The sequence below is a fragment of the Macaca nemestrina genome, chromosome 19, assembly GCF_043159975.1.
Source record: "Macaca nemestrina isolate mMacNem1 chromosome 19, mMacNem.hap1, whole genome shotgun sequence".
Classification (NCBI taxonomy): Eukaryota; Metazoa; Chordata; class Mammalia; order Primates; family Cercopithecidae; genus Macaca; species Macaca nemestrina.
In genome coordinates, this window is record NC_092143.1 from 67,545,156 (window position 1) to 67,565,232 (window position 20,077).

Here is a 20,077-nt window from a genome sequence, read left to right on the forward strand (position 1 = left end):
GCTGAGGTGGGAGGATCACTTGAGCCTAGGAGGTTGCAGTGAGCTGAGATTGTGCCACTGTACTCCAGCCTTGGTGACAGACCCTGTCTCAAAAAAAAAAAAAAAAAAAAAGAAAAGTACAAATGCCATTTGGCAATTGTGCAAGTCATATTTTAGATGCTTCCTGATTTTTTTTGTGTGTGGTAAAATGTACATAACATCAAATTTGTCCTTTTAGGTTTTGTTGTTGTTGTTGTTGTTTGTTTGTTTTTAAAAAGAGTTTCATTCTGCTGCCCAGAGCTGGAGTGCAGTGGCATGGTCATAGCTCACTGCAGCCTTGAACTCCTGGGCTCAAGTAGTCCTCCTGCTTCAGCCTCCCAAGTAGCTGGATCTATAGGTACGCACCATGACACTTGGTAATTATTATTATTTTTTTTTTGTAGAGACTGGGGTCTTGCTGTGTTGCCCAGACTAGTCTTAAACTCCTGGCCTCAGGCTATCCTCTTGCCTCAGCCTCCCAAAGCAGTGGGATTACAGGCATGAGCCATCACACCTGGCCTGTTTTACCCATTGTTGTGTATTACTCAGTGGCATTGTGTACATTCACATTGTAGTACAGCTATCACCACTGTCCATCCCCAGAACCTTTTCCTGCATCCTAAACTGAAACTCTGTTCCCATTAAACAATACCCCTATTTCTTCCTCCCTTCTCCAGCCACTGGCAACCACCATTCTATGTTTTGTCTGTATGACTTTGACTATTTTAGCTGTCTCATCTAAGTGGAATCATACAATATTTGTCCTTTTGTGAGGGGTTTATTTCACTTAGCATGACGTATTCCAGGTTCGTCCATGTTCTAGCATGTGTCAGAATTTCCTTCCATTGATTGACTGATTGACTGATTGAGACAAAGTGTTGCTTTGTCTCCCAGGCTGGAGTGCAGTGGCACGGTCTCAGCTCACTGCAACCCCTGCTTCCCGGGCTGAAGCCATTCTTGGGCTTTAGCCTCCCCAGTAGCTGGGACTACAGGCATACACTGCCACACTAGGCTAATTTTTGTGTTTTTAGTAGAGACGGGGTTTCACCATGTTGACCAGGCTGGTCTCGAACTCCTGACCTTAGGTGATCCGCCCGCCTCAACTTCCCAAGTGCTGGGCTTACAGCGGTGAGCCTCTGCACCTGGCCAAAAAGTTACCTGAATCTGCTGAAATTTGGAGAGCAAGAGCATGGGAAATGAGAAACACAATATTCAGGGTCTGAATTTTTTTTATTCAATGGCTTTTTTGTTTTGAGACGGAGTCGCACTCTATTGCCCAGGCTGAAGTACAGTAGCGCGATCTTGGCTCACTGCAACCTCTGTCTCCCAGGTTGAAGTGATTCTCCTGCTTCAGCCTCCCCAGTAGCTGGGATTACAGGCGTGTGCCACCGTGCCCAGCTAATTTTTGTATTTTTAGTAGAGATGGGGTTTCCCTGGTCTGTTGGCCAGGCTGGTCTCGAACTCCTGACCTCAAGTGATCACCTGCCTTGGCCTCACAAAGTCTTGGGATTACAGGCATGAGCCACCACGCCCATCCTTTTAGAGGCTAAATTATATTACCTTGTGTATGTCACATTTTGTTTTTCCATTTATCTGTCAGTGGACATTTAGGTTACTTCTGCTGTGAACATGGGAATACAAATATCTGTTTGATTCCTTGCTTTTAGTTCTTTTGGGTATATACCCAGAAGTAGAATTGCTGGATCATAGGTAATTCTGTGTTTAATTTTTTGAGGCATCCCCATACTTCTCTGATGTTTTAAGATTTACAATTGCATGTTTTTATATGTATGACTAGGTGAATTGAGCCTGGATGTCTGGGGTTTTAACTTTTCTAATACCTTTAAGAAGTCTATTCCTGAAAAAGGGCACATTATTAAATATTTTCAGTTTCTCGCACCCAGGTGAATTAGCTCTTATTGTTGAATTTTATTATCTTTGATTTCTCCAGGAATTTTCTGTCTTGGTTCTGTTGTTGTTGTTGTTTGAGACAGAGCCTCACTCTGTCACCCAGACTGGACTGCAGTAGTGTGATCTTGGGTCACTGCATCCTCTGCCTCCTGGGTTCACGTGATTCTTATACCTCAGCCTCCCCAGTAGCTGGGATAACAGGCGTGCACCACCACACCCAGCCAAGTTTTGTATTTTTTAGTAAAGATGGGGTTTCACCATGTTGGCCAGGGTGGTCTCGAACTCCTGGCCTCAAGTGATCTGCTCTCCCTGGCCTCCCAGAATGTTGGGATTATAGGTGTGAGCCACTGCACCTGGCTGATTCTGTAGATATTAAGCTGGAATTGTAAAGAAAAGTAGCAAGCTGTTCAAATGATAAAATAATAGACTCCAACCAAATTTAACAAGTCATCGCCCTTTGAGCTGTAAGTTTTAAAATCTTTGTCAATATCTCAGAACTGTTGGGGCCATGGAATTTATCTACTGTATTAAGTGGGGATTTAGTGGCATAGACTATCAAGTATGGTCACCAGTTTAAGTAATTTTACGATATTTATAAAGCAACAAAATATAAATTTACTGTCCTCAAAAGAATTTAAAAATTAGAAGTCTAGCTTTCCCTAGTGGACCTTGGAGGAGAGAAAACGTAAGGCAAAAATGGTCTCTTGTCTCTTGGTTTTTGAAGCTCAAAATGTTTTCCATCTAATTATTTCCTGGAAAACATTCTTACGGCCATGAAAAATCTCATTAATCTAAAAACAGAGCTGGGAATTGCGTGAATGTGAGAAGAGGAGCTAAAAAGTGGTCTTGAAAAATACCATGTTCACTGATAGAAATGGCTGCAATCCATTGTGACCAGCTGCATTTGGGAATGCTTATCTTCTTCTGGCTTAAATATCAGAGGCAAAGTGCTTTTCTGGTATAAGCTCTCATGATTTGGAAGAATGTTTTTAAAAAATCTGTTCAACATATGAATTTGGATGATTCTTTAAAAAATCAATTTTGAATTTTCTTCTAAAGGTAACTTTTAGTCAGAAACTAATAGAAATAGTTTACAAATTAAAAATGCATAAAATTAAGAAAGTAGTTATCAACCTAAATACTTGGGGGGGGGTGTGTTTTAAACAATTTCTCCCTTTTTTGATATAATTTTTTTTTTTTTTTGAAACAGATTCTCACTCTTGTCGCCCAGACTGGAATGCAGTGGTGTGATCTTGGCTCACTGCAACCTCCACCTCCTAGGTTCAAGTGATTCTCCTGCCTCAGCCTCCTGAGTAGCTGGGATTACAGGTGCCTGTCACCACGCCTGGCTAATTTTTGTACTTTTAGTAGAGACGGGGTTTCGCCATGTTGTCCAAGCTAGTCTTGAACTCCTGACCTCAGGTGATCTGCCTGCCTCGGCTTCCCAAAGTGCTGGGATTACAGACAGGCGTGAGCCACTGTGCCTGGCAGTGTATATTTTTAAAAATGTATTTCCCGTGGCTTATTAGAAAAAAAAAACTGTTAATTTTATGTCACTACCTTTTGTAAGGCATTGCCTGTAGACCTGCCTATAGGGAGACCTGATTGCTTTGTTTTCAAAGGACTAAGTCCTCATCCATCCATCTGGTTAATTAATATTTGGTTGCCAGCCATGTTTTAGGCACCTTGCTAGGGGTATAATAGGGGAACAGAACAGACATGAGGCACTTGTTCTAATCGAGTTTACAGTCTAGGGACAGCCGAAGAAATGACCACACTCATTTCCAAGAGGTGATAAGAGAAGGTGCCAGTCTCCTCCCCACCCCTGCCATTCCTTTCTAAAATTATAAAAGATTATAAGGGAAAAGCAGTGAACATGCCTGTTAGCATTTTGGAATTTATCCTCTAAGTATTGCTTATTTGGTTAAGTCTGAAGTTTCATAGTCAGAAAATCTTTAGAGTGTGGTTGGGCTGCACAGCTAGACTAGTTTTGATACACGTAATGTCAGTTGCTTTGAACATGCAGTGTCAAATTGCTTTGAATATGTAGTATCAATTGCTTTGGACGTGAGAGAATGTCCAGATTGCTTTAAGAATATGTTTTAGTCAAATGCCTGTCTTGAAACTGATACTTGTGGGCTTCAGGCACAAGGGCAACATGAGTTGTTGATTTTTCCTTTTCTTGGTGAAATTTAACTGGCTCTGTTCCTTTCTCTTTCTTAAAAATAATAAAACAATCTGTATGACTGTATTGGCCCCATGACCCATTTTTTTCCTCTCCTACCATCCTGTCTTATAGGAAGAGTCCTCTCTTCTCCTCAGGTACCCACAAATCTGTCCCTTTTCTTATTCTGGAAATTGGCAGTCATCAGATAGGAGCTCTCCCCCGGCTCCCTGCCCTTTAACCATCCTCACCATGATTGGCTGGTACTACAGGTGCTATTTAAATTCTAACCTACAGGCCAGGTGCGGTTGGCTCACACCTGTAATCCCAGCACTTTGGGAGGCCGAGGCGGGCGGATCATGAGGTCAGGAGATCGAGACCATTCTGGCTAACACAGTAAAACCCCATCTTTACTAAAAATACAAAAAAAATTAGCTGGGCCTGGTGGCGGGTACCTGTAGTCCCAGCTACTCTGGAGGCTGAGGCAGGAGAATGGCGTGAACCCTGGAGGCGGAGCTTGCAGTGAGCTGAGATTGCACCACTGCACTCCAGCCTGGGCGACAGAGCGAGACTCTGTCTCAACAACAACAAAAAAAAAAAAAAAAAAAAAAAAAAAAATTCTACCCTATAACTGCTTTCATGTACTTAAACTGTTATTAATTAGCTACCTTCTCTTTCTTCCTTCCTTCCTTCCTTCCTTCTTTTTTTTCCTAGACAAAGTTTCACTCTTGTCGCATAGGCTGGGGTGCAATGGTGCAATGGCACATTCTTGGCTCACTGCAAGCTCCGCCTCCCGGGTTCACGCCATTCTCCGGCCTCAGCCTTCGGAGTAGCGGGGACTACAGGCGCCCACCACCACGCCCAGCTAATTTTTTGTATTTTTAGTAGAGACAGGATTTCATCATGTTGGCCAGGCTGGTCTGGAACAACTGACCTCAGGTGATCCGCCCATCTCAGCCTCCCAAAGTGCTGGGATTACAGGCGTGCATCACCACGCCGGGCCCTTTTGTTTGTTTGTTTATTGGTTTGTTTTTTTCTGAGACAGGGTCTCACTCTGCCACCTAGGCTGGAGTGCAGTGGCACAATGTCAGCTCACTGCAACCTCCACCTCCCAGGTTCAAATGATTCTTGTGCCTCAGCCTCCCAAGTAGCTAGGACTATAGGCATGTGCCACCACCCCTGGCTAATTTTTGTATTTTTAGTGGAGATGGGGTTTCACCATGTTGGCCAGGCTGGCCTCCAACTCCTGACCTCAACTGCTCTGCCCACCTTGGCCTCCCAAAGTGCTGGGATTACAGACGTGAGATACCGTGCCCAGCCTGCTAGTTTCTTATTGAACATCTTCATCTCTGTTTCCCACAGGAATCTCAAACTCACCACAACCAAATAGAGTCACATCTTCACTCACGTTGTTTATTTTCTATCCCATATCTTGGTTAATCTCCCTATTATGTATCTAGTGTCCAAGGAACTTTGCTCACCCCTGTGATCTTGGTGAACTTCTTATTCAAGTACCAGTTTACATTTTACTTTCTCTGTATCTAATCACTAATGTTGGCAGATAGCTAACCGCTCCCCTTCTGCTCTGTGCAGCCACTGTTCCGTGTACATTGCTGTACTTGCCACAGGTTGTGATTGTTGTTTGCGTGTTTGCCCTGTTCTGGAGGGCAGGGACCATATTATCCATCATGGTACCCCAGTGCCTATAACAGCCCCTATCATCAGTAGATACTCAAGAAACGTTTGTTGAATCAATTTTAGTTTCAATCCCAGCATTTATGAGTAACTACAGTGGTTTATATATTATAGTGGACTGTTTAAGTAGATAATAGATTTATTTATTCATTTTTTGAGACGGAGTCTTGCTCTGTCACCAGGCTGGAGTGCAGTGGTGTGATCTCGGCTCACTGCAGCCTCCGCCTCCAGGGTTCAAACAATTCTCTTGCCTCAGCCTCCCGAGTAGCTGGGACTACAGGCGGGGGTCACCATGCCCAGCTAATTTTTGTATTTTCAGTAGAGACGGAGTTTCACCATGTTGGCCAGGATCGTCTTGATCTCTTGACCTCGTGATCCGCCTGCGTCAGCCTCCCAAAGGGCTGGGATTACAGGCATGAGCCAAGGCGCCTGGCCCAATAGATTTATTTTTATCCTTTTCATTTTTATTGTACAGAGCTTTGAGAATTTTTAAATCTTTTTTATCTGTAAGCCCAATATAGTAAGAACCTAAGGAAAATGTTACAAAAAACTTCTTGTATGTTTTGAAGATACTTCAAACTTTTTTTTTTTTTTTTTTGAGACTGAGTCTTGCTCTGCCGCCCAGGCTGGAGTGCAATGGCTGGATCTCAGCTCACTGCAAGCTCCGCCTCCCGGGTTCACGCCATTCTCCTGCCTCAGCCTCCCGAGTAGTTGGGACTACAGGCGCCCGCCACCTCGCCCGGCTAATTTTTTTTTTTTGTATTTTTAGTAGAGACGGGGTTTCACCGTGTTAGCCAGGATGGTCTCGATCTTCTGACCTCGTGATCCGCCCGTCTCGGCCTCCCAAAGTGCTGGGATTACAGGCTTGAGCCACCGCGCCCGGCCTCAAACATTTTTTGATTCATACTTTAAAGGCATGAAAAGAATATTAGGCCGGGCGCGGTGGCTCAAGCCTGTAATCCCAGCACTTTGGGAGGCCGAGGTGGGCGGATCACAAGGTCAGGAGATCGAGACCACAGTGAAACCCCGTCTCTACTAAAAATACAAAAAATTAGCCGGGCGCGGTGGCGGGCGCCTGTAGTCCCAGCTACTCAGGAGGCTGAGGCAGGAGAATGGCGTGAACCCGGGAGGCGGAGCTTGCAGTGAGCCGAGATCGCGCCACTGCACTCCAGCCTGGGCAACAGCGTGAGACTCCGTCTCAAAAAAAAAAAAAAAAAAAAAAAAAAGAAAAGAATATTAAACCTTTCTGTGTAATATGCCAGCAAGTCTAGACCATCACTCCTTGTTTAATGTACATGATTGAAAATATATTAAAAAAATCCTCTGTGATAAATGCCTTGTTAATTAGACATGAAGCTTTTTTGGTTTTTATCTTTAATAACTTACATTTTCCAGTTATAAAATGACTTTATATTGTAGGAAATTTGGAAAATACAACTAACCAAAGAAGATATTTAAAACCATTCATAATTTCACCACAAGGAGTAACCACTGTTGACATCCTGATATCTTTTCCCTCTGTTTCTCTGCCAGTATATAGCAAACATAGAGAGAGCTTAATCTATATAGGTACCATCTGTCCTAACAATATATTGCAATTTCATGGCTTTATAAATTATTTAAACTTTTTTTCTTTTTCTTTGATTTACTTTTTTTTTTTTTGAAACAGGGTATCACTCTCATCCAGGCTAAAGTGCAGTGGCGTGATCTCAGCTCACTGCAGCCTCAACTTCCTGATCCTCCCACCTCAGCCTCTCAGGTAGCGGAGACTGCAGGCGCACACCACCATGCCTGGCTTAATTTTTGTATTTTTGTAAAGATGGGGTTTTACCATGTTGCCCAGGCTGGTCTTTATCTCCTGGACTCGAGGTCCACCCACCATGGCTTCCCAAAGTGCTGAGCCATTGCCCCCAGCTTCTTCTATAATATATTTTTATCAAAAAAAAAATTTTTTTTCTGAGACAGGGTCTCTGTTACACAGCCTGGAGTGCAGTGGCACGATCTTGGCTCACTGCAGCCTTGACCTCTTGGGCTTAAGTGATCCTCCTACCTCAGCCTCCCCAATGGCTGGGACTACAGGCTCACGCCACCATGCCCAGCTAATTTTTTTTTTTTTGAGACGGAGTCTCGCTCTATTGCCCAGGCTAGAGAGCAGTGGCACGATCTCAGCTCACTGCAAGCTCTGCCTCCTGGGTTCACACGCCATTCTCCTGCCTCAACCTCCTAAGTAGCTGGGACTACAGGCGCCCGCCACTACGCCTGGCTAAATTTTTTTTTTTTCAGTAGAGATGGGGTTTCACCATGTTAGCCAGAATGGTCTTGAACTCCTGACCTCGTGATCCACCTGCCTGGACCTCCCAAAGTGCCGGGATTACAGGCGTGAGCCACCACGCCCGGCCTCATGCCTAGCTGATTTTTTGTATTTTTATAGACATAGGGTCTCACCGTGTTGCCAGGCTGGGTCTTCTGTAATATTTTTAATGGTTTCATAGTATTAGGTGAATGAACCTTTATTGATGGATCTTTAATTTTTTGTTCTTTCTTTCTTTCTTTTTTTGAGATGGAGTCTCCCTCTGTTGCCCAGTCTGGAGTGCAGTGGTGTGATCTCTGCTCACTGCAACCTCTGCCTCCCGGGTTCAAGCGATTCTCCTGCCTCAGCCTCCTGAGTAGATGGTTTTACAGGCGCCCGCCACCACGCCTGCCTAAGTTTTGTATTTTTAGTAGAGACGGAGTTTTTTTGCCGCATTGGCCAGGCTGGTCTCGAACTCCTGACCTCAAGTGATCTGCCCTCCTCAGCCTCCCAAAGTGCTGGGATTACAAGAGTGAGCACCTGTGCCTGGTCCTGATTTTTTTTCTTTATAAATAATGCTACAGTGAATATAAGTATTGCTAACATTTTTAAAATATTAGATATTTTAACAGGTGAATGAATGCAGAGGGGATTAATATAAAAGCTGATTAGCACACTGAAGAAAGGGCATTACAATCACTGTTAGATGAAGTCCCCCCAGAAATTTACTCTGAAAATAAGATTCTGAGTCATGACAGAGATTCTTTACTTGGCCGAACTTTAATCAGACTTCTGAACCTTCTGCTGGGTCCATCTGTGCACTTCCTTGTAAAATCCGGTTTTAGCAAGAACCCTCCACCCTTGATATCTGCTCAGGTTCCTCATCCTCCACCATCCCCCGGGTGGTGTCTGACCACCCTGGCTTGTCTTCAGCGACAACCCTGTTAGTTTGGTTTAGCCAGAATCCCCTCTGCCCCTGATGTTTCCTCTGAGTACTTTTCCACCCACTGACCCTGACCCTGCTCCTTGGCCATAATCCCACTTGTCCTTGCTGTATTCAGAGTTGAGCTTGAGCTGTCTTCCCCACTGCAAGACCGTCTTGTGGTGGTCCTTGTAACTGCCACAGAGGTCCTGAATAAGTCTTTCTATCATGCTTTAACGAGTATCACTGAATAAGTTTTTCTTTAAACAGCCTGATCCTGGGTTTGGCTTCCTGCAGAGTTTATAAGAGCTTTTTCTTTTTTTTCTTTTTTCTTTTGAGATGGAATTTTGCTCTTTTTGCCCAGGTTGAAATGAAGTGGCACAATCTCAGCTCACTGCAACCTCCGCCTCCTGGGTTCAAGTGATTCTCCTGCCTCAGCCTCCCAAGTAGCTGGGATTACAGGAATGTGCCACCATGCCCGGCTAATTTTTTTGCATTTAGTAGACACGGGGTTTCACCATGTTGGTCAGACTGGTCTCAAACTCCTGACCTCAGGTGATCGACCTGCCTTGGCCTCCCAAAGTGTTAGGATTACAGGTGCGAGCCACCGCACCCGGCCTATAAGAGCTCTTTCAAAGGGAAGCCACTGAGCGAGGCCTTGTGCGAGCACTGGAAATAGGCCTTAGCCAGGCTGATGGCTTAGTAGGGCTATAGTAGGGACCAGATGTGGGCTCCTGGATGGCAGGAATTTGTTGGGGGATTAGGCTCTTCACTTTCTGCCTCTGAGCCCACAGGTATTTCTCAGGTGTGGGTGGAAGGAGAACACTCCTGAGGGGGTGGAATTAGGACCCTCAGCTGAACAGGCAGCAGAACATCCTTAGCGTAGGGGCCAGATAAACCAAGTATGGATAAGAGCTAGGCCAGGCCCACAACTAAATATCCGGGGTTTCCCCTCACTCTGGGGATTCCTTTGCTAATTTTCTGTTTCTAATGTCTTTGCTAATGTCTTCCTCTTCCTTGGTTTTTTAATTTTGGTGGGCTACACCCCTAGTGGCTTCCTGAGAAGTGGTGCATGGGAAATAAATTGATATACTGGTATATTTAAAAATGTCCTTATTGTACTCCTACTTTTGATTGGCTAATTATAGAATTGGGGGTTGGAAATAATTTTCCTCTAGAACTTTTGGGCATTGCTTTATTGTCTTTTGGATGCCTATGTTGTGATAGAGAAGTCAAAATCATTCTGATTCCTGCTCTTTTGTTTATTACCTGATATCTTTTGTTACCAAAGTTCTAAAATTTCATGATGATGTGCTTTCATAGGTTCTCTTTTGTCTGCAGATCAGAAATTTTCCAGAATTGTCGGGCTCTCATTAGGCCTTTCAGTGCTGTAAGACTTCCTTAAATTCTTTTTTTTTTTTTTTTTTGAGACGGAGTCTTGCTGTGTTGCCCAGGCTGGAGTGCGATGGCATGATCTCAGCTCACTGCAACCTCTGCCTCCCGGGTTCAAGCGATTCTCCTGCCTCAGCCTCCTGATGTAGCTGGGACTACAGGCCGGCCTCCCCTACCACACCTGGCTAAATTTATTTTTCTATTTTTAGTAGAGATGAGGTTTCACCATATTAGGCTGGTCTTAAACTCCTGCCTCAAGTGATCCTACTGCCTTGGCCTGCCAAAGAAATTCTTTATTTTCTCTATCTCTGTTTTCTTTTTATAGAACTTCTGTTTCAGTGTTCGACCTCCTGGACCAATTATCTTAACAGTCTTTTTTTTTGATACCAAGTTTCACTCTATCACCCAGGCTGGAGTGCAGTGGCATGATCTCAGCTTACTGCAACCTCCATCTCCCAAGTTCAAGTGATTCCGCAGCCTCAGCCTCCCGAGTAACTGGGGTTACAGATGTGCACCACCAGACTCAGTTAATTTTTATGTTTTTAGTAGAGTTGGAGTTTCACCATGTTGTCCAGGCTGGTTTTGAACCCCTGGGCTCAAATGGTCTGCCTGCCTCGGCCTCCCAAAGTGCTGGAATTACAGGCATGAGCCACTGTGCCTGACCAACATTCATCTTTTATCTCCTATTTTCTTAACGGTTTTATTTTCTAGGAGATAGTCTCAACTTATTTTCTAACTCTTTTATTGAAGTTTAAATTTTTGCTGTTTTTATTTCCAAAGTTCTTTTTCTCAAGCTTTGTTTTTTTTTTTAGATAGCATCTTGTTTTTGTTATAGAACAGAATATCATTTATTATCTAAGGATATTAGTTATTATTTTTTAACCTTTTCTTTGCTGCCTTGTTTTCTCTAGGTTGCTTTTCTTCCCTGTTTGGTTTTGGTCTTTGTCTTTCATGTTTAAGAGTGGGGAGCTAGAAAGTTGGTTGAAAACTGAGACAGTGGGTGGAGCCTGTTGACTGCTAACTTCACTGTAAGGTTTTCCTGGCTTGACCACTTGCTGGGAGCTCCTGGTGTCTCTCTTGTACTTTAGGAAATAGAACTAGCTAAGTCTCATAGAGGGTAAAGCCTGGCTTGCCAGCATAAGAAATGCTGATTAGGCCGGGCGAGGTGGCTCAAGCCTGTAATCCCAGCACTTTGGGAGGCCGAGACGGGCGGATCACGAGGTCAGGAGATCGAGACCATCCTGGCTAACACAGTGAAACCCCGTCTCTACTAAAAATACAAAAACTTAGCCGGGCGAGGTGGCAGGCGCCTGTAGTCCCAGCTACTCCGGAGGCTGAGGCAGGAGAATGGCGTGAACCCGGGAGGCGGAGCTTGCAGTGAGCTGAGATCCGGCCACTGCACTCCAGCCTGGGTGACAGAGCGAGACTCCGTCTCAAAAAAAAAAAAAAAAAAAAAAAAAAAAAAAAAAAAAGAAATGCTGATTAGGGGTTGAGGGCTGGGGTCCACCTGTTTACTCTGCTCTGTTTTGAAACCATGCCTTCAAAACCCATCCAGTCACCAGCCTATACAGCCCATCTCTTTTAATCTCACTGGAAGGTGTATTTAACCAGTCCCCTGTTGATGACAAGGAGTGGTTTCTAACTTTTCCACTATTACAAAAACTATAATCTTTATGAACATGCTTTCAAAATAATCTTGTGTAAGATGACAGCAAACATGAGGGGAAAAATAAACATTTAAATAAAAAATCTTGTGTAAATGTTTCTGCAGGATAGATTCCTAGAAATAGAGTTGCCCAGACAAAGTAAATGGTATGTATGAATTTTGAAGTTTATTTGATATTGCCAAATTGCTGATCTCCGCCTGTAATGTATGAAAGGTTGTATGCATTTATATTCATTTTAGCACTGTACAGGAGTGCTATTTCCTACCCATGCCAGCATTGTTTCTTGTCTGTTTTTATTTTTGCTAATTCGATGGGCAAGAAAACTGTCACTTGTGTTTGAATGATTTCTATTTGTTTGATTATTAGTAAGAATGACATACTTCTGGGAATTGCTGTTTGTAACATTTTCTCATTTTGACATAAATGCTTGAAATTTGGTTGTAATTTTCTGTATTTGGTTTGGGGCTTGATAAGAAAATACGATAGAAAAAAATTTTTTTTTTTTTTTTTTTTTTGAGACGGAGTCTCGCTCTGTCGCCCAGACTGGAGTGGAGTGGCCGGATCTCAGCTCACTGCAAGCTCCGCCTCCCGGGTTTACGCCATTCTCCTGCCTCAGCCTCCCCAGTAGCTGGGACTACAGGCGCCCGCCAGCTCACCCAGCTAGTCTTTTGTATTTTTTAGTAGAGACGGTTTCACCATGTTAGCCAGGATGGTCTCGATCTCCTGACCTTGTGATCCGCCTGTCTCGGCCTCCCAAAGTGCTGAGATTACAGACTTGAGCCACTGCGCCCAGCCAATTTATTTGTTTACATATAGCTACTTCAGGATGTTTATCTGTAATGAGTTTCTATTCAGAATGACTTTTTGCACAGTTTTGAATGTGTTAGTTTACATGTTAGTCTTACACTATTCCTATATGAATGGTCATATTTTGACTTTATCTCTAATTTTGTTTTTTCCTTTTATGTCTAATTTTTAATGTAATAACCATTTGCATAATACTATGTATTTGACAGAATGCTTTCACATACATAATCTTATAACGAACAGTTTATGAGGTTGGTTGTATTTTGCAGATGAGGAAACTAAGGCCTTAAGAAGTTAAGAGACTTGCCCAAGTTTCTAGTATGCTGCTTCAATAATAATAGGAAGGGCAAGGGGTCTCAGGCTTAAGTTCTCACCCTGCAATGGATTTATTCAGTTCTTGTGTCTGTCTTATCAGCTGCAAAATGATGATTATTTCCCCTTTCTATATTAGCAGGTAATATCTAAAAGCTCATTATGTTCTCAGATAATAGCAATGTTATTATTTTCTTAATCTAGAAATGAGCACGGAAGCAGAGCAACAGCTTCTCCATCACGCCAGAAATGGCAATGCTAAAGAAGTACGACAGCTCTTAGAGACCATGGCGAGGAATGAAGTGATTGCTGACATTAATTGCAAAGGTAAACTTTGAATGGATTTTGTAGCTTTCTCGTATGAGTCTGCACTACTCTTGGCGTTTATTTAATGCTAACCTTTCTGATCTATCGTGTAATTAATCTCTGTCATGCTAGGAAGAACCCTACAGATTGGAGGAAACGTCTCTCCTAGTCCCCTCTAAGTCAGAGAAAGGGAGGTCCATTCTTAAAATTGTTATGGATCCCAAATATTACAAGCCACAAGGGTGACCCTAGCCCACAGGATATATCCTATGTTAATTTTTTTTCTTCTTGAAGACATTGCAGTTGACCTAGCAGGTTTGAGTGTTTACTGTGTGCCCTGGAGATAATGATGAAGAGGCAGATAGGATCCCTGCCCTCATTGAGCTTACTCTAGTAGATTAATAGATCAGACTAGTGTGCATTACAAAATATGCACCAGGATGTGGAGGTGCAGGTGTCATGGGAGAGGTGTGGAACTGGAACTGGAAGGATTAGCTTCTTGGAGGAAACCATTCTAAGGTGAAATGTGAAAGAGTAGGAGTTAACCAGGTGACAATAGAGAAGCAAAAATGGTTCAAGGAAGAAGAAACAACATAGCAGCCAAGTCATAATGTGCCTTGGGTAGCAAAGGGGCCAATACATCACAATCTTGCATCAAATGTGCAGAGAAATAAAACGTGTTCTCTAAAATGGCTCTGGTATTGTAATAAACCCCTTCATGTTCTCGGAGGTGTCAGGGGAGTAAATGTTAGTCTTTGGGTACTTCTGTCTTTTTTGTTTGTTTGTTTGAGACAGAGTTTTGTTCTGTTGCCCAGGCTGGAGTGCAGGGGCTTGCTCACAGCTCATGGCAGCCTCAGACCTCTGGGCTCAAGTTTTTGTCCCACCTCAGCCTCCAGAGTAGTTGGGACTACAAGCACATGCCACCACGCCTGGCTAATTTTTTTATTTTTTGTAGAGATGGAATCTTGCTGTGTTCCCCAGACTGGTCTTGAACTCCTGGTCTCAAGCGATCCTCCTATCTCGGCCTCTCAAAATGTTGGGATTACAGGTGTGACCCACTGCATCTAGCCATACTTTTTTTAGTAGCCCTTTTGATAAAGTCTTGGTCTCCCTTCCCCTGTATTTCCTCTAACTTGGTGTTCGAGTGTAGAGGCGAGCCTTGCTGTGTGTTTGTGCGGTGGAGAGGGCAGGGTTTCCTCAAATCTATGACTCGGCTTTGGTTCCTCAGCCACCCTTGTCTTCCTGGTGCTCCTTAAGCATTGGAACCTGACGTGAAACTCAGGTAAAAAGTCAAAGAATCAGGTCTCTCAGTGTGTTGTGTGCTATAGTAAGACTCCTTGGCTGTATCAGGAGACTCTCATGTGGCTTGTGTTACCCTCTGTCACATCTTCATCTGGCACCGGGCCTAGGCTTGCTGGTTCAATGCAGACACACTCCTGTTCCCCTCTTGGGAGAGTGGCATGTGGGAGCCAATGCCATGGCGGAAACTAGAATAGCTCTGGTTAGCCAAAATGTAGCCTTCCCTCAGGACACCTTACTGAGTCTACTTTGATGCGGCACCTGGCAGGGGAGTGCTAAGATGGGCGACCTAGAGGGGTCTTTTCCTGCATCCCGGAAGCAGCTTGCCTGTTCTCCGTGTCTCCCCAATGCATCCCACTTTCTGAGTGTAAGATCCAGAGCCACGTGTCTCAGCTTTTGTCTTTTCTTCTTCCACAGTTCCTCAGTCCCAGAAAGGGCTGGCTTCAGATGGATATTTTATTCTTTTTGCTACTTCCTCCTCTTGTACCAGGACAGCAAACCTCATGACCTCACCCTCAGTGGGGAAGAAATAGCATCTTTGCAATAGGGAAGAAACTGTGATCTGAGGATCTGGGTTGTCTAGAAACTGAGTTGGAAAAAGGAATTTTAAAATGTCTTTGTTATGGAGAATGATCTGAGGAAAAAAAATATTTAAAAAATAAAAAATATATAAAATTTGCCCCTATTCTTCAGCAAAGACTGGCTCTTTATCTTTACCTCAGGATTCTATTTTGAATGCCAAAACATTTGATCATCCTCAGTGACCCTTTTCTGTCTCCCTTTCCCACCTCCACCCATGGTTGCCTCAGGCCAATTAGGAGAAAGTCATCTACTTGGAAATGTAAAGCTGAGAAATATGTTAATTTTTTTTTCAATTTTCACCTCATTATACCTGTCAGTCAGACTTTATCTTAAGGGTAGTTTGAAGGGTTGATGCAGAAGGTGACATAGTCAGTTGATGTGCAGTTCTCAAAGGAGTGGGGAGGGGTGGGCAAGACCAGGCGTGAATAGTGTTTCCATGTGGGGGATTCCTTCCTGGCATTTCTTGGTTTTCTTTCCTTTCTTTCTTGTTTTTCCAAATCATGACAAATTGGGAAAATGGTATAAATTACTGTGATTCTCCTGCAAGAATTAAAGGTTAACAGTCAACATAGAGATGTTACTGTTCGGAAGGAATCCACTGATGTCAAGTTGAAAGTGAGGGAAAGAAGGGCTGATGTGAGTGGAAAGTGAAAGTTAGCTTTTTTAGGGTCTGGGAGAGGAGGATAGAATTAGTTTTGCTTGTAGCTGATGTTGTGTTACAAGTATGTGTTCCTGGTCCTGTCTGATGATAGTGTGAGTCATTCTTGCAAATAAAATAAATATTAATATGTATATGTGTCCAAGCACAGTGGCTCATGCCTGTAATCCCAGCACTTTGGGAGGCTGAGGTAGGCAGATCATGAGGTTAGGAGATCGAGACCATCCTGGCCAACATGGTGAAACCCCATCTCTACTAAAAATACAAAAATTAGCTGGGCATGGTGGCAGGCGCCTGTAGTCCCAGCTACTTGGGAGGCTGAGACAGGAGAATAGCTTGAACCCGGGAGGCGGAGCTTGCAGTGAGCCAAGATCGTGCCACTGCACTATAGCCTGGCGACAGAGTGAGAATCTGTCTCAAAAAATAAAATAAAATAAATATGTATATACATAATATACTTTTTGTAAATTCTATGAGTGATGTTCCAAGAAATAATAAATTTTGGAAGCAAACTAAGTACTTATATTGGCAGTCTCAACACACAGTTCTGTGTATTGCCGTCACTTTACTAGGTGGTCCTTTACTAGGTGGTCCAAATGTGAAGTTTTTTGAATATTCCCCAGTAATACCTGCTGGTGTTTTAGTGTTTTAATATTCTATATAGTGTACTATTCTTTGTAAAATACTCCAAAACTTGACATTTCTTATTCATTGAACACACCCTTTTAGATATCGATAAGTTGTGAAAGAGTATAAAACCTGTATGAAGTATTTTAAAAGGAAATGTAGGATCTTGGAAATTTTTTTCTTTTTTTGAGACATAGTCTTGCTGTGTTGCCCAGGTTGGAGTGCAGTGGTGCAATCTTGGCTCACTGCAACCTTCACCTGTTGGGTTCAAGCGATTCTTGTGCCTCAGCCTCCCAAGTAGCTGGGATTACAGGTGCCCACAACCACACCAGGCTAATTTTTGTATTTTTAGTAAAGATGGGGTTTCACCATGTTGGCCAGGCTGGTCTCCAACTCCTGACCTTAAGTGATCTGCCCACTTTGGCCTCCCAAGGTGCTGGGATTACAGGTGTGAGCTGCTGCGCCTGGCTGGATCTTGGAAATTTTCATTTCTTGATCCACAGCCCTATTTGGAGATACTAGATGTGAAGACACCAGCTCAGAAGCTGTCGTAGGAAGTGAGAGGAGACAGTGTGGTTTGGCTGGGGGCAGAAGCAGAGGTAATGGAGAAAACTAGATGTAATGAATATTTAGGAGTTGGAGTCAGTCAAGCTAATTGAGTGTGGGGTGAAAAGGAGAAAGCAGGAAGGTGCTGCTGCTGTTGAGTGAGAAGTGAGGGGAATGAGGGGCCATCCATTGTGAACACACATGTGGGACGGGCCTGGTGGTTCCTGTGAGTATGTGTATGGAGGACGACAGGTGAGTTCAACTTTGTGCTTTGTGGGCCTGAGGAACCCTGCCCAGCCAAATGGAGATGTCTAGTGGACACTTTGGAGATGGAAATATGGATTTTGAAGTCAACAGCACAGAAACAACGGAAGCAGTGGGAGAGGGCCATGAAATACCTCTTTTTTTCTTTTTATCTTTCTCTCTCTCTTTCTCTTTCTTTTTTGCGACAGGGTCTTGCTCTGTCTCCCCTGCTGGAGCGCAGTGGTATGATCATGGTTTACTACAGCCTTGAACTCCCAGGCTCAAGTGATCTTCCCACCTCAACCTCTGGAGTAGCTGGGATTACAGGTGTGCGCCACCACGCCTGGCTGATTTTTGTATTTTTTGTAGAAATAGGGTTTCACTACATTGCCCAGGCTCATCTTGAACTCAAGCAATCTATCCGACTTGGCCTCCCAAAATGCTGGGATTACAGGTGTGAGCCACCATGCCCAGCTGAAGTACCACTTTTGAAGTGACCAGTAATGGACTAGTCGGGGAAAATAAATTTTCCAAAGGATATGGAAAAGTAGTGCCAGAGAAATGAGAGGACCCACAGGGTACAGGGCTGTGGCAGCCAGGGAAGAATGTGGCCGTGCTGTCCAGTGATGCAGTGATGGCGGAAACCTGCCCCCGGGACCCATTTCTTGTTAAAAACTGAGGACGGTGTTCATGACCTGGTGGGAGATGAGCTTCATCTGCAGTGGGTGGGGGCTGACAGGAAGGACTGTCGGGTAGAAAGAGCCAGTGAAGAGGAGAATGGGGAGAGTGAGGGGCGCAGTAGCTGCCAGGGAGCATGGAGTAGGGAGGGTTTCATTTGTGTTTCCTCATTAAATGGAAAAGATCGGAGCATTCACTCCTTCCCATGGCAGCTAAAGGGGGAGAGGTTGAAGACAGGTGAAAAAGGAGGGCCTGAGAAACAGGAAGGGGTGGGCCCCAGGATCCGGGAAGAACGGTTAGTCTTAGACCTCGGGAGGAAAGTTTAGCAGAGTGCCTGTAGATCCAGGCGGGGTGGTTGATTTGGTGCTGGAAGCGCAGGGAATTCTATGAAAGCTTCTGTTTTCTCTGTGAAGCTGAAATACATCATTTGCTAAGGTAGAGTTGTCTGGGTAAAAGGCTTGAGGAGAATAGTGAAGGACTGAATTACTTTTTGTTGGAACATATGAGAGATGCTTGGACAGGACCTTACAGAAGGGCCTTCAGCTAGCGTGAGGTCCTGAGTTTATGGTGTGTAAATCCACAGGGCTCTGTTGTTTTTCTTCACCGTTGGTTAGCCACCTGGGTGTGATTATGGAGAAACTGGGCTCGTGTACTTAGCAGGCTTTGGAGGCTTTTTAGGCTGCTGTGACAGATATTATAGTGAAGCCAGGATTTTCAGGATATGATAAAGAAATGTTGAAGTGAGGGATTAAAGAATAGACACTGAATGTATTGAAGGAAGTGAAGATGGAGGGTATTTACATATACATGAAAGTGATTAGGCCTGGCACAGTGGCTCACCCCTGTAATCCCAGCACTGTGGGAGGCTGAGGTTAGAGGATCACTTGAACTCAGGAGTTTGAGACCAGCCTGGGCAACACGGCAAAATTCCATCCCTACAAAAGAATCCAAATATTAGCCAGGTGTGGTGGTGCATGCCTGTGGTCCCAGCTACTCGGGAGGCTGAGGTGGGAGAATTGGTTGAGCCCAGGAGGTTAAGGCTTCAGTGAGCTGTGATTGTGCCGCTGCACTATAGCCTGGGTGACAGAGGGACACCCTCTTTTGAAAAAAGAAAGTGATTAGAGCTGGGGGCTGGGTAAGTTGAAAAGAAAGTGTAGGGGATGGCTGTGTGGACAGGCTGCGAAGTCGGGAGTGCTTGGGAAAGTGGCTTTCTGTGTTCTGAGTCCAGGGGTGTTGATGGCACCCAGGCTGTGGCTCTGGCAGTGGGTCCCTGACCTTAAGCAGAGGCATGGTTTGTGAGAAATGAGGGAAGCTGAGAAACTGAGAGACCAAGGTGCTGAGTAGGCAGTTGACGCCCTGAGGATGGTGGCAGGATTTGCAGCAGACTGAAAGTCTATAGGGCCCGAAGTTACTTGGTGAGGGTTGGGCCACTGGGAGGCTGGCAGATGGCAGCAGAGAAGGCCAAGAGCTTTGACTTAATGACAGAAGCCTCAAAGGAGGAGCTGTGATGTGAATGGAGAAGTCATCAACCAAAAGCAGTAGTGGGTTTTTTGTTGTTTGAGATAGTGTCTCGCTTTGTTGTCCAGGCTGGAGTGCAGTGGCACAATCATGGATCATTGCAGCCTTGACCTCTCGGGCTCTGGTGATCCTCCACCTTAGCCTCTGGAGTAGCTGAGACTGCAGGTGTGCACCACCATACCTGGCCAAATTTTTTATTCTCTGTAGAGATGGGGTTTCTCTATGTTGTGCAGTCTGGTCTTGAACTCCTGGGCTCCAGCAGTCTGCCTTCCTTGGCCTAAAATGCTGGCATTATAGGCATGAGCCACCATGCTCGGCCAGTAGTGGGAGTTTTGATGTGGAGGTTCACACGACTTCTGTTCAGTGAGGTACAGGGGGGACAGGGGACCCCACCTGAGGAATAAGTGGGGGTTCCTTATCAAGATGAGCTAGGTTTCACTAA

At 44.4% G+C, this 20,077-nt stretch overlaps 1 protein-coding gene across 2 annotated transcripts in view; it reads left to right on the forward strand.

The window, feature by feature from the left end:
• The window catches only part of LOC105465188 (oxysterol binding protein like 1A), a 226,096-nt gene that overhangs the window by 5,495 nt on the left and 200,524 nt on the right, over positions 1-20,077 (forward strand). For both annotated transcript variants that reach the window (XM_011713465.2, XM_071085524.1), the window contains one exon: positions 13,383-13,505. In XM_011713465.2, the coding sequence (XP_011711767.1) occupies positions 13,385-13,505 (121 nt within the window). In that variant the 5' untranslated portion in view covers positions 13,383-13,384. Of the gene's footprint in view, positions 1-13,382; positions 13,506-20,077 lie in introns of those variants that run through there.